Source organism: Pipra filicauda, unplaced genomic scaffold, assembly GCF_003945595.2.
Source record: "Pipra filicauda isolate LSUMZ 115617 unplaced genomic scaffold, ASM394559v2 scaffold539_size335297_pilon, whole genome shotgun sequence".
In the NCBI taxonomy this organism is placed as follows: Eukaryota; Metazoa; Chordata; class Aves; order Passeriformes; family Pipridae; genus Pipra; species Pipra filicauda.
Window position 1 is genome coordinate 80,379 of NW_024104686.1, and position 15,066 is coordinate 95,444.

Here is a 15,066-nt window from a genome sequence, read left to right on the forward strand (position 1 = left end):
TGGCGGGTTCTTGTGATCCCCCCATTCCCACCTGCAGCCTCCTGTGGAGCTTGTTCCATCATGGCCATGCCCAAGGATGTGTCCTGGAGCTGAGGGCATTGGGGCTGGAGTGCAGCTGGAGTGCTGGTACCTCCTCCTCCTCCTCCTGGCATCTTCACTTGGTCCTTCAGCTTCCAAAGAAAACTATTAGTGTGAAGTTTTGCAGATGCTGCCTGTTTTTCTTTCCCTTCCATGGCCTTTGGCAAACAAGTATAAAACTTTGGAATGGTTCAGGGCTTGGGAGCCATTTCCATTTACAGATATCCATGATCCCAAGCCCGGGATTTGAGCTCCCAGCACTCCCAGCCTCTCCATGTGGCACAGACCTTGCAGTCAGCACTTGGCAGTCCCATGGTGCTCCAGGAAAGGCAAACATTCCCTGGAGAGCTTGGCAGCAGGAGTCGGGATTTTACAAAATGCACCCCAAATCACTCAGTAGTTTAAGGTTAATCTGGGATTTATCCTTAATATTCAAAGGCATATCAATACAGGGATCACCTATAGCAAGCATCCCCCTGGGATGGTCTGGGCATCCGCAGCAGGAAATAACTGTGGAAGGTCAAAACAAGGAATGGGAGAAGTGCAGCATGTGGGAATGTGTCATTAACTTCCTAGAGATCCTTGTGTGGGCAGAATGTTCCCTGGCAGGGTGGGCTGGACCATGGCTACAGCACAAGGAAGGGTCTGTGGGACATCCAGGTGCTGAGGGACCCTTTGGGTGTGCGATTTTCCAAGGGGAAGCTCTGCCATCCTTCCTGACAAATCCAGGCTAGAGCTACCCCTTGGAACATCTTTCCAGGCAGAGAAATGACCTGGCTTCGAGTTCTTGTAGGGGAGATCTTTGTGATCTCCCAGGGAGAATTTGACTCTTAGGCAAACTACATCTTAAACAACATAAACAAAACCAAACGTGGAGAAAACCAGGTGGATCAGTGCCTCCTGCCTTTGGCCCCAGCTCTTTGGAGATTTCCAGATTCTCCTTTGAAATCACTGCATGTGAATTCGATCCGTGTGGTGAAAGGGGAAGAATTACAGCTTTCACATTCATGCACAATTTACCTTTTTATTTTCCTTTATTATCTGGGGGATATTGGGTAAATCAAGGTCCCCTGATGGGGCTCAGGATCCTGATTCGATTTGTGGGGTCCCGTTAGTAGCGAGGCAGTAAATTACTGCTACTTTGTTTGAACATTTTTTTAGCCACAGTACATTAGCTCCTTTTGTTTGCTTTTCCACTGATGGAGTGTATGGTTTTATTTGAGAATTTGTGTTTCTTGAATGTCTCATTTATAAATAATACAGGGTGTGAAATTCGAAGGTCACAGAACACAACCCGAAAAAGAAACCCTGAGTAACTTGGGGCATTCATGGCAAAAATCTTTCACAAAAAGCTTCACTTAGGTTAGATTTTTTTCTATAAGCTGTGTGTGTGCAGTGAATATTGACCATTATCCATAAGGTAACTGTATATAATAATCTTTTCCTGGCTCATCCAGCTATCTTTGTTTATTTGAAAGATTGATAGATCAGAGGGTCAAGGGACGTGTTTTATTGTACATTTCTGGTCCAAATTTCCTGACATTTTTGGTTTTAAAAAAATAGACCTTTAAAAGGCACAGAAAGGGCTAATAAGAACCAGATCCTAAAGTGATGCTATGTCAAAATGTCAGAAATAACAGCTTTTCTTTGACTCTACAGCATTAATCTTGAGGCACATACCTTTCCGTGCACCCTCCCTTTAATGCTGCACTTTTTCTACGTGGCTCTTTACTGCAGAGCAGCTTCTAAAGTGACAACAAAATCCCTTGATGGTTTTCAGTAGTTGGGTTTATAGCTGGATGTGGACATTTGTTTACCTATTCCAAATCACTTTTTTTGGGCGATGAAGTTTAGAGGCTTCCTACTTGTGCTATAAAACTGGTTCCTGAGTAAAGAAAACTTCATTTCCCCTCTCCAGATCGGAGCGTCAAAGTGACCTCGGAGACATCTGTCCTTAAACCTCAGAGTTTTAAGGAAAAGGAGAGGCAGATGCCACCTCTCAGATGCACATAAAGAGTTCACAGTGCCGTGGAGGGGGACGAGTTCCCATCAAAGCAATAGAATTCTAGTTCCAGGTCATTTTTTGGAAGTCTGGTTTCCCTCCCTCCCTATGGCCCAGGGCTGTATCTAAACTGTTAATTATCAGAAAGCAGCAATTAGTCCTGAGAATCCCAAGCACAGTGAGTGTCACCCGTGGAGATCTGCAAAGCCATCGAGCCTCAGGCAGCCTGTTTGGGTTCAGGGAGTTATCCTGGGTGGCTCTGAGGCCTCTGGATATGTTTGGGAAGAGGAAGCCCAGCTTCCGTGTGCATCCCAAATTGAGTCCTGCACACACCTACCACTGAGGAAACTCCTTGGAAATTTAGCCAGGCAAACAAAGGCATGGAAGGTTTCCTTTTGTCCCAAGACAGTTGTCACTGAATATCCCACACCATTATCTGGACTTCTTTAGTGTTGATATTCTTCATATGGGTCACCAAATCATGGGTTGAGTGTGGCATCTCTTCCTCTGCTTTTATTCATTTAAAATAAGTGAAATTCCAGCAGGAAGTTTTCCTTTTAATAGCAAGGATCTGGTGATCAGACCCACAGATTGGGAGTTGTCTGTGTGTTATAGGCAGATCAAGCAATCAGTGGTCAATCCTTTTTCCAACAGAGAATTATGTGCCCTGTCTATGGCTGCACTTCCATCAGAAGTCCTTCTGGTTCCTTCTCGAGCTCAAAATTCCAGCCGACTGAACATATGGAACAGCCAGCAAGCCCCTCCAGCGACTTCAGGCTGGGTGGGCTTCACGTTGTTGATTTTCTCCAAAGACAACTGGAGATTTTCTAATTCCATACAGAAAATTTCCGACAGGCTGAGCTCAGTGGTGGTGCCAATACTTGTGAGTATGGGACACTTGTTAGTGTAGCATCAGACTGGACTCTTGTGGATAATCCAGAGCGCTGGATGAATGAAAATGCTGCTTTCCAGGCTAAGATATTAAATGGGACAGAGTGTGTCAGACCCTCCAACATGCCCAAGAGGCTCCTTCCTTTTAGATAGAGGTTTTCTAACTAATGATAACTCTTGTGTTATCATTCACTAAACAAATCTGTCTTGCAGTCACTGACTGAGACATTTTTTGGCATTTCTTCTTTCCAGTGCATGGTATGACAAAGAACCAGGGAACTGCTAGACCTTTTGGTTCACAAAGTTAATTCAAGGCCAGGTTGGATGAGGCTTGATCAGCCTTGTCTAATGGAAGGTGTCCCTGCCCATGGCAGGGAGTAGAACTGGATGAGCTTTAAGGTCCCTTCCAACCTAAACCATTCCAGGATTCTATAAATGCCATAAGCAGCCTGTGGACTGGTATCCCACCTGCCTTATTCCAGCCAGGTCAGGTGGTTGCTTTATGTGCCGCAGTGCAGGTTTGAATTTTCAAATCCAGAATTAAACAAGTTCTCCAGTCCAGCAGCTGGAAATGGTTCCCCACAGCTGCAGGTTTGCTTTAGAAAAGGTCTGGAGATGCTCCTTTCCAGGGAGGTGTGTTGTTACCCATCTGTAATGGAACTAACTTGGTACACCAGTCTCTGGTGCACCTGGATTAAAGCTGTTTTAGGCTTGAACAGAGACTTTAATTTTAACTTTTCTTTGAATATTCTGAAAGATCAGAAGGGCAAAAAGAAAAGGATAAGTGAAACAACAACTCTTCTCATAAAATGACCCTTTCAGGGTCTAATCCTGCATCCCCTTCGTGCTTTAAACACCTTGTGAAATCAGAAACATGCAGCACACACGGTGCTGGGGGGGATAAAGGTCTCCCTGTGGCCAGCAAAATCCCCTGCAAGCAGAGAGGGTGTTACTGCCCTAAGATGTGTCTGTGGTAATTTAAGATAGAGTAACCATGTGGTCACACAGGAGATTAACATTCCTTGGCCAGCCAGGACGAGCTTTTATTTTGAAAGCCACCTGGGTTCCACTTAAAAGTAGTAGAATATTTGAGGATTTATTACACTGGGCAGGCTCCTATTTAACAATGTCAAGACAGAGCTGTGGAAATCCACACACTTTTCTTCTTCTGAGACACGCAACTCTCTCCATTTCATCCTTGCACAGCTGTTGCTGCTCTGTAACATCAAACCAGCAAAAAGTTTGGCCATGAAAGATACCTAATATTTGGGTTTTATATGCAGTGTCTCCAATTTATGTGCTCAGAATCATGAAGATGACTTATGATGTGTTGTGTTTGCCTTGGCAACGGCTCAAACCCAGAAATATATTTCAAGCTTGGCTTTCCAGATATTATCTCAAGTCATTTAAAAGTTCATTATAGGGCACCCGCTAGTGCTGCTCCAGTAAAGGGGCTGTCAGCATTTTTCAAGGGTTTATAACTCAGCCATTAAAAAAAACCTCTCTGTGGGCTGAAACTTGGCATTAGGGGTCTGGGCCCAGCAGTAAATTGTTTTTACAAATTAAAAAAAAATCAGTTGGACTATTATTAAATTATAGGTGGGCTAAATTTTATTTAGAGCTCTTTACTTCTGTAAATTAAATCATTTCCCAAATGTTTTTATAGAGTGCTGCTCTTAAATATGGATGGGCTTTTGTTATGTGCTTGAAACCCTGAGATTTAACTTAAAATATAATAACAGTGCTTATCCCACCATAGCACTTTTCACCTTCAAAGTGCTTTATGAGCATTATCTCATTAATGTCCATAGCAGCCTCCCCATGATGTAAGAGGGATTATTATCCTCGCTTTATAGCTGCAGAGATTGAGCCAAAAGGTTTAAGGCTGTTTTTAAAAGGCCTTGGTTGCATAAATCCCATGTGAGCTTTGATTGGCTTTGGGTGTCTACTTCCCTTTGGCTCCTCTAAAAATCACAGCTGAAGTGATTCACCCAAGACTACTCAGAGCCAGGATTAAACTCAGAGTTTCCAAAGGCCAGTGCCACTGGACTGGTTCATTCTCAGAAGTGCAGCAATTACTTTGTCCATGAGAACCATCTTGTTTCTAAGAAATTATTCTTTAGGTCAGAGGAAGTCAACTCTGGGCATCTGGGGAGCTCCTTCAAGGCAGAGAGACTGTCAGGTGAAATATGGGGAGATAGTTTGGTGCTCCAAGCCCTGTCCAACCTGGCCTTGGACACTTCCAGGGATGGGGCAGCCAAAGCTGCTCTGGGCAGCCTGTGCCAGGGCCTCACCACCCTCACAGCCAAGAATTTCTCCTTTGACGGGCTTTGGTAGCTGAGAGTTTGACACAATTAATAAAAATAAAACTGGGTTTCTTTTTGGCCCCTCAACGCCAGGGAAGGACAGTGATGGATGTCTTTTGTGCATGCCAGGGAAGGAATGCTCGTAATTCTATATGCCTCAGTAACATCCAAGGGTTTCTGGGAGCTTGTTTTTGATCCCAAAACTGCTTTATCTGTGAGAAACATCTTCTCATGAAGCTTCCAATGGCTTGAAACCTACCCTGTTTAAATCTCATCTCAGGTGAGCTGCTTGATCTGATTTATGATTCAGGTGCTGAATTTATGGATTTGAGGATTAAGCTAAGCTGAATTTAGCAGATGCATTTTGTTTTGGTGTTTCTGTAGTGGCTCAAGGAGGAAGGTGGAGAACAATTAGAGGAGTCAGAAGCTAGAGAGAAGTTGTCCCATAGCTCTTGCATTACAACCCTTATTTTTCACTGACTTACGGTTGCTACTGATACCTTAAAATCCTTTTCCAGCCTTTGGAAACCTGCCCTACATTCTTACTCCTCTATTTGCCTCTCCTGTATTCCACAAGACCCTTTTCCCTGTTACACTGTGGATGTCTGGAGCAGCCTCTGAAACATTATCAGGAATTATATAAATGGCTGTGGTATAGAAATGTTACATTGGGTAATTAACTGCGGTTCTCCAGTTCCAGGCTGTTAGTGGGACTTTATTAAACCCAGATTGTGGAGGGAACCCAGGCTGACTTAAACTGGGCTTCCCAGGGAGGTTATTAAGATGGCAAGTCAGAAACATTTCTAGCCTTGAGATGGAGCTTGGAGAATGATTCCGGGGAGCTGAAAAGCCAGTCTGACACCCTGGAAAGAGCCATTGAGCCCTGTGGTCTGTCTGCACCCAGGGCTGGGATCTCTGCCCTTTTAACCCCATACACACATTTCCTAACTAACTGGATCCATGGGAGCATAGAAACAGCCGTATTTGCATCGAATCATGGAATTTTTAAGGTTGGAAAAGATTCTCAACCAACACCACCACGTTCACCACTAACCCATGGCCCCAAGTTCCACATCCACGTGGTTTTGGAACACTCCCAGGGATGAGGACTCCACCACTGCCCTGGGCAGCCCGTGCCAATGCTTGACAACCCTTTCCATGAGGAAATTTTCCCTAATATCCAATCGAAACCTCCCCTGGCACAACTTGAGGCCGTTCCCTCTCATCCTGTCACTTGTTACCTGGGAGAAGCAGTTTCATACCTGCACATTAAAGGGTTGGTTTTTTCCACATATATGTGGAAAGAAAATTACGTGGCAAGGCCGGTGTTTGTCCTCAGTGGCTCCTGGGGACCAGCTGAGGACAGGAATGCCCTGTTCAAAGTGCTGTGCAAATCCAGGGAAGCGCTGGCGTGTTCGACAGATGGAATACAAAGGGAAGAGATATTGCTCTACACAAACCATAATGAAGGGAGTAGCTGGTAAAGCCATGATTACAATAAGTAATTAGGGAAGTGGCTTACTCCGGTGAGTTAGTTGGCTGAGCTGGTTCTCTGCATGCTGCAGGGGTTGTGCACACCTTTAGGAAGGCTTGTTGCTGGAGTGAATGGTGGGTGGACCTGAGAACGGCGGAGCGGGAGCAGCACAGCACAAGGTTGTGAACTCCCCACCCCTGGAAGTGCTCAAGACCAGGTTGGAGCAACCTGGTCTAGTGGTCCCTGCCCATGGTAGAGGACGAGAATGATCTTAAAGGTCTCTCCCAACCCAAACCATTCTGGGATTATATGACTCCAAGTTCACTTACTGATACAGGCTTTTCTTGACCTCCTGGGCTGACTCTGAGAGTGCAGGAGCTGGATACGACCTGGATTTCCCATTCCCTGGCTGCCCTGCTGAGACAGCCAGGGTCTGATAATGCTTTGGACCACTAATGACCACTGTTAGGTTTGAACCTCTGACATGGAGATGAAAGCCTGAGCGTCCCATTCACCGATCCCAATCCCTCCCACTCTCTGCCTTTAGAGGATTTAATTAAATGTTGAATACAGTTTACTAGAAATAGGCCTCCTCCTGAAGGATGCAGAGTGAAACAGCCCTTGATAGGAGAAGGCAATGCTTGGGAATGGATTAGAAGAGGTTAATTTTGATTTAATATGATATTTTAAAAATCTGATTTAATTTTGCATAATTTTGATTTAATTTGATTTTTTGATCATGAGACCAATTTCAGGTTGAAGATAAAGTTTAGTGCTCTTAGCAATGGACATACTGACTGAGAACAAAGTCTCCTCCTCCTGAATAGGATCCTTATTCCTCATATTTGCAGTTAGTGATTACAAAGTCATTGACAACAGACTGTCTGCACTTCTTTGTGAGTCAGTTAAAAATGGCTCCAAGACAGGATCAGATAATCCTGGAATGGTTTGGGTTGGAAATGACCTTAAAGCTCATCCAGTCCCACCACCTGCCATGGGCAGGGCCACCTTCCACTAGACCAGATCGCTCCAAGCCCTGTCCAACCTGGCCTTGGACACTTCCAGGGATGGGGAATCCACATCTCTCTGGGCAACAAGATCTTCACTTCTGAGCAATTAATTTCATATATTCCTATATTTTGTGGATCCAAACACAAGCAGAGGCAGGTCTGCATCAGAATGAGCAACTGGAGCTCTGATACGTGTTTTTCACATTTACTGGTTGGCAAAAAGAAAAAATAAAAGCCAAAAGAGAAGCAGTGTTACCTCTTTTTTCTGTGTTAAATGAAGTCAAATTGGATGATGTTGAGAAAGTAGAGGGAAACCTGACAGTAACTTCCTTTGTTTCCCTTCAAAGACGTTCAGAGCTTTCTTCAGAATGACATTCCCTGCTCTGGAGCTCTTTATCCACCTTTTTTCCTCTCTGTGTCACAGATTACTTCCTGACGCTGGATGAGCCCATGAACAACATCACCACCACGCTGGGCCAGACAGCAGAGCTGCACTGCAAGGTCTCTGGGAATCCCCCTCCCACGGTCCGGTGGCTGAAGAACGACGCTCCGGTGGTGCAGGAGCCCCGCAGGATCTCCTTCCGTGCCACCAGCTACGGGTCCCGCCTAAGGATACGGAACCTGGACACCACGGACACTGGCTACTTCCAGTGCGTGGCCACCAACGGCAGGAAGACCGTGTCCACCACCGGGGTGCTGTTTGTGAAGTTTGGTGAGTTCTCTCTTTGGAAAGCACTGGGAAAGGTGTGTTTGTCCACTGAAAATGAACACACTGATGTACTAGTGTCATGGAATCATTAATGTTGGAAAAGCCCTCTAAAATCATCAAGTCCAACCATCAGTCGTGTTCACCACTAATCCATGTCCTCAAGTGCCACATCCACACATTTTTTGAACAGTTCCAGGGTTGGTGACTCCACCACTGCCCTGGGTATCCTGTTCCAACCCTTTCCGTGAAGAAATTTTCCAGAGTATCCAGTCTAAACCACCCTTGGCACAACTTGAAGCCATTTCCCCTTGTCCAGTCTTTTGTTCCCTGGGAGCAGAGCCTGACCCCCACCTGGCTCCACCTCCTGTCAGGGAGTTGCAGAGAGTGAGAAGGTCCCCCCTGAGCCTCCACTAATATGGTACCTGACTGGATTCAGACCAGAGGGGAGAAAACATTTTATTCTCAAGTGCCTGAGTGACCTTTGTCCCTCGTGAGTGAGAAATTTCAGCTTGCACAACAGACTGAGGGCATGGTACTGAGATACATAGGTACCTGTCAGGTAAAATAAGCACTTTTTCTTCCAAGTATATGTTGAGATAACTGCCTTCAAAGCTTACAGCTGAGAAGGTTCCAAACAAGAAACAGGTTTAGTGTGTCTTCTCCTCTTCCACAGTTGGGGGAAATAACTTACTGAGATGAAGATATTTGCACAGAGTTCTGCTAAATCCTCTTAGAAGCGGGACACAATGAATCATCTATGTGATGAGTTTCATAGTCTTTTTTCATAAACCTCCCGCATTTTCTAATTTCTGATAAGAAATTAATCCTTAGATGTTCTCCTAAGGCAGTTTGGAATGGGGGCTGCGTTCCTCACCTGTTTATTATCCTCCTCTTGCAGCCCATCAGTGCTGCAGGATTTAGGCTTGTCTGTGGGCCTGAGGAGCTGCCACTCCTCTACTCAGCTACACGAACCACATCCCACATGACAGACTGTTACTTTTATCTTCTAAAAGCTTTTCAAAAGCTTCCTGTTCCCACCTCACCATAACTCATCCCGCTGTTTTTCTTCTGTCACTTTTCCAGGTCCCCCGCCAACAGCCAGCCCAGGATCCTCGTAAGTTGTTTCATGTCTGTTGTATCTATTCATTAATCTTCCATTTCAGCAGTCAGAAGTTCATTTGTCATCCTGTGTGACAGGAGCACTTTTACATTCTGCTTTAAGTCAGATAGGATGGTAATTTATTATAACTGAATTATCTGTCTCGTAGCTGTATTTTCATATTGTCATGTCAACTCCTATTTCTTATCCTAGACTTCTTAATTTCCAATATTATTGCCTTTAGATCCTCTGGTGCCTTCAGTCCTTGAGCTGATTCCAGTGCACTTCCAGGTGCTTCATGCATGTCACAGCCCAGTATAGAAAATATTTATCGCTACAAGTAGATTTTACTACCAAGGGGCTTCTTACTGATTTTAAGGGGACTGCTGGTCGTAAACTGTGTCTGTATCTATCTGTACCTGCATTAGTAAACTGTCTTAAACCTGACTTTTTAAAGATTGAGTATGTGGGTGGGAGCAGTGGCTGTTGGTACAGCAGCTCCCTGTTTCCTGGAGCTCAGGTTTGGCTCCTGCTGCTGGGGCTGAGCACTTGCCATGTTGTATTTTGGCAGTGGAGCTTCTGTCTTCGGCAGGTTTTGAGAATATACACTTTTATCTCTTGTTTCAAAACACATTATCAAACTTACCTTTTGTAGCCCCTCATTGTGTTTCAAATGTGATTTTCACTTGTCCTGAAGTTTGAAATGAGTTTTGTGATGGTGTGTCCAGCTTATTCACAACTCATGTGTGGAAAAATAATGAAAATCCACCTCTCCTGGTGAGGGTGAGAAATACAGAACCAACTAAAACACAAAATGAAACTCTTAATATAATTACAAGAGGTGCAAAAACTTGAGGATTTGAACATTCCTAGCTCCTTATGGAAGATCTTTCCCAAAGCGTTGCAGAGGATATAAATTAGGAGGAGCATCTGACCACAAAAGGACATGCGAGGATGCCCTCTAATGGAACATCAGAAAATGTGGTTTGTCTCCCCTTGTGAAGGTGCCTGACAAGGAGTTGGAGTTTGTTTTGGAAGGGGAGCTCTTTGCTGGGATTTCAGCTCCATTTTGTGATTGTTCAGGGGAGGAAATCACGGTGCCTTGGGGAGCGGGGGCTGCTGAGCTCTTCAGCAGTTTGGAGACTTAATGAATGAGGTGAGAAGATGAGAATTTTGTGTCTGCTCCCACCTAGTTTGGGGTTTCTGAAATTTGTGAGGTTGAGCAAGACATCCTTGGTGGTCAGAAACCCACGTGAGCACAGAAAGCAGAGCTGTGCTGGAATTTCACTGTCCGGGCCACTCAGGATTGCCTCGCTTTTTAAAACAAACTACATTTGGGAACCTTTTTTCCCATTTTTATTTTCTGGCAGGATTTGAGGGTTGCTTTGCGCCCCTGCAAAAAAATGAAATACCGCAACTTAACCAGCTAAAATACAAACACAATGAGAAAAGGTGAAAAGAAAGTGAGATGTCCTCTTTAATTTTGATTTTATAATAGTGCCTTATAATTTCGTAAGCATAAAAGATATTTAGTCACACTTCATTACCCTGGGAGGTTGTGGCTCTGCGTGGTGAGAGGTCACATTGTGCTAAACATTGGAGGGAAATACATCCAGAGAAATGAGCAGAGGGATCTGTTTTACTGAACAGAGAACATTTACATTCCTCTAGAAACCAATCAGATTTAATCTAGGAAATCAGAGAATCAAGAAGGAGTTTATGACAAAGAAATTACAAACTTGGAACTTGTTTTAAATGAGTGAAAAAACGAGTCCATGTATGTTGTGTTGAACCTCATTGATAGCATGAGTGCAAGAGCCTTATGGATACAGGTTAGGCCCAGTTGTGGGAGGGAAAATTGGAAATAAAGGAGGGAAATTATCTCAAAATCTGGTCCCCGCTCTTTGTTGTTCCTTCCATGCGAACAATACCCTGAATATTGGATTTTGTGGCCTTCTCAAGCGTAGCCTTCTCCCTGTACAAGTTCACAAATGAATTTGTAGCTATGCAATTAATTGATCTGCTTTTATCTGTGAAAACCAACCCCGGTTTTCAAGTTCTCAGGTGATAGATTAGTCCCCTCACCATCCTCCCTCCAGGGATGGGGAAATACTTCCTTTGGGAATAGTCCTGGAAACTGCGTGATAAAATATCTTCCTGCCATGGTTTTGAAAGTTAAGTCATTAATCCCGGTGCTGTGGCTAACCTGGCTGTGGATCCATGGGTTCAGCTGATTTTCATTCCCTAGAATACATCGATGGGAATCTGTGTCTCCTCCTTGCTGTGCCGGTGGGGCTGGTGCTGCTCGGAGCACATGGACGCTCCCTGTACATCTGGGGACATATCAGAGTGGTTTAGATGAAGGCTAAATCTGGAAAGCACTTCGGAGGATGTTGAGGAAATGAAAACTTGTACTTGCATAGTGTTTGTGCCTTATCAGCATCAGCTCAGAACAAAACTGATGGCAAGTAGCAACCTTTTCCCTGGGCCTGCTTTTCCCATGTCCTCTTTATCAGCCTGCCAGGAGGGGAAGGTTCTGTTCATTTACAGATTTAATTTGAGGATCATGTTTTAAAAAAAATCCATGTGCTCAGCACTTTTTCTTGGCATAATTTATAGGAGCAGAGCTCTGCACTGATGTGAGAAATAGATGGGCCAAGTGTAGCTTAAAAATGAAAAGGTTAAATGGTGACTTCTGTAAAAGAAGGCAGGCAGTGCTAGATAATCGAATAATTCATGTGTGTGTTACATGTTTCTGTTTTCCCCGAGCACCGGTAGAGTTATCCAGAGCCAAAAGTCTGATTTGACAATCAGTCTGAAGCAAATGAAAGAAAATCCAGCAGTGCTGTCCCTGAGAACGTGAGGAACCCAAGGTATTGCTGGGGTGGGAAGCACTGCCTGACCTGAACGTCCTTCCTTTAACTCCCATTTTTGGCAAAGGTCAGCTGTAAACCCTTATCTGGGGGTTATCACATCCCATTAACCTGCTCTGCTGCTCTGACTTAGCTGGAAGAAGCTTCTTTTGCTTTAAAAAAAACCCCAACAACTCCCACTCCTGCTTCATAAATAAATCATTATTTTATCTCGTGTTGTGCCGGAAGGTGCCACAGATCCAGTGCCAGCTCTAAGGAGCTCAGTGAGCTGTGGGGAAAGCAGGAATGCCTCTGTCCTGCACTCCGGATGCATGGCCAGGAACCAGCTCTGGCTCCCAGACTCCTGGAATAGTTTCCATAAAGTGGATGGTGTCAAGGGCACCTCCACAGCAGGCAGGAGTCTGGGAGGGGCACATGGAGCACAGGGCTCTGGCTGAATCTGGGTGTAAAAGGCCACCATCAGCTCAGGTACCCCCTTCTTTTATCCATGGGATTTATGAATGTGACCTCCAGTTGGATTAATTTAATAATTTGAGGATGATGAAAGAGAGCATTTAGTGGTTAACCCATGTGTACTTGTGCAGCTTTCTGTGCGTGTCTGTATATTGTGAATACAAATATATTATAGAATGGTTTGGGTTGGAAGGGACTTTAAAGATCATCTTGCTGCAGGGACATCTTCCACTAGCCCAGGAATATGCACCAGTCTAGCCATGGCTTCTAAAAATGTCTTGAAAGATCATAACTTTACATTATTTTTTAAGTTCTCATGCTTCACATCATTGTAAAACTCACTTTATATCCATGATATATCCACAGCAAGGTTTGATCCTTTAAGGACATAGCAGTGTGTATCTTCAACTCAGGTCACGAAACAGATCGAAATCAGAACAGGCAGATTCCTGGAGATGAGAAAATCTGATGTAACAATTGAGATACTTTGGCCTGGGAAATGGTTGTGTGCCCAATCTTTTCCATTATTATTATTTTTGTCTCATTCTATATTGTTTCCTCTTCCTGGAGCGAGGGCCCTGTGCTTGCCCTGAGCTTCACCCGCTGCAGGAGAAACTCTGGGCACAAATCACTGAAATTAGAGGTGATGGAGCACAGTTCAAGAACTGCCACAAGAGCTATAGTGGGAGAGAAAATTAAGCCTGCAGTTTACATGATCTGGTCTAAAAATGAGCTGGAAAAACCCTGCTGGAGCGAGTTCCAGTGGGAAGAGTTCAAGAAAATGATCTCTGTGTTAGAAAACCACACACAGTTTATTGTGTCATGAGCACGTTCCAAGAAGGTTTAACCTGCAGGTGAAATAGTTCACTCAACAACACAGACTTTTGACTTACTGCAGTGGAAACATCGGAAAATCAGTGTGGCACGTCTCGGGAGTATTCTGTGAGTTCACAAGGCATGATGTTTTAGGTTTTAAAGGAGAAAAATGACTGGCTCATCAATATTCCTGCTCTTGGATGTGCAGTGGTTGCTGCGCAACAGCGGGAATGTTGATCAAACTGGATGTGGATGTCATGGACTGGCACCTCCCGAGCAGAGAATATAAATTCCTTGTGTCAATATTGCTCTGAAACAGTCCTTTTATTCTTAATAGAGCCTCTTGTATATCTATAACCTTTATTTTCTTTATTTAACCACTGGGAATGAGAAGGGGAGGAAAAGAGGAGATGAGAGGGCTGTAATTTTAAGGGGCACTCGATTCATAAAATCAAATGGGGTTTATGATTCCCAGAAATAGCTTGGAAAGCTTGTGAAACCTCAACCCTCCCAGGATTCCCTCATCTTCTTTTTCAGTGATTAAGATTTTTTTTTATTATTTTTTGCTTGTAGTGAAACACATGTGGGTTTTTTAATAAAACAGATCTTTATGCAGTGGCTCTGCGTGGCTGGATGTCACCATGGTCCCTTCAATGAGAAAACACGTAACCACTGGCCAGCATCCAGGAGAGACCTGGCCAACTGTATGACTGTGCATTTCAGAGAGTAACAGAGAAATTTTGGCCATAGAAGTTAAAATGTATAGAAGAAAAAAAGCCAATAAAGAGGCAAGAGCAGATTCATCCTGAGGCCGAGCTCCCAGCCCACAGAACCCAAGGCTCTGCCCCCAGGAGGGTGCCAGGCTTGACCCCGAGAATCTTGGAGGTGTGTTCATTTCCAGTCCTGTACCATGTTTTTGGCTGTCACAGAAGCTCCCTCCCTGCTGTTCAGTGATGATGGAAATTTTGGATGAGTACTGAACACAATTCCCACGAGTTTTGATGCAGGATCTTTTATAGCCCCTCTGTGTGTTGGTACAACAGCTTGTACCTGTGGCCTGTAGGATCTTAGACACAAACTCGAAGTGGGATATTCGATGTGGAGGCCAATATAAATATATTTGGGAAGAAAAAACCCACGTGGTGCAGAGTTGGAGTGTGAGTGGCTGATGCTGACAGAAACCATGTCACATCCTGCTGCATTACTTCATCCCAGTGAAAATAATACTCCCTCAGTTTTGCCAGGGGCTGGGAGTCAGGTTATCTGCTGTGAGCATGTCAGGGTGGAATGGGAATGTTTCCAGGGAAAGCTGGCCTTGTCCTCTTCACTTTGGTCTTTGATCTGGGGCACACTTA

At 44.4% G+C, this 15,066-nt stretch overlaps 1 protein-coding gene across 4 annotated transcripts in view; it reads left to right on the plus strand.

Annotated features, from left to right (window-relative positions):
- Window positions 1–15,066, plus strand: part of ROR1 (receptor tyrosine kinase like orphan receptor 1) — an 88,273-nt gene that overhangs the window by 41,713 nt on the left and 31,494 nt on the right. For 3 of the 4 annotated variants that reach the window (XM_027747954.2, XM_039387177.1, XM_039387179.1), the window contains 2 exons: window positions 8,186–8,473; window positions 9,554–9,584. In XM_027747954.2, the coding sequence (XP_027603755.1) occupies window positions 8,186–8,473; window positions 9,554–9,584 (319 nt within the window). Of the gene's footprint in view, window positions 1–2,904; window positions 2,964–8,185; window positions 8,474–9,553; window positions 9,585–15,066 lie in introns of those variants that run through there. The other variant, XM_039387178.1, reaches the window with a different exon arrangement.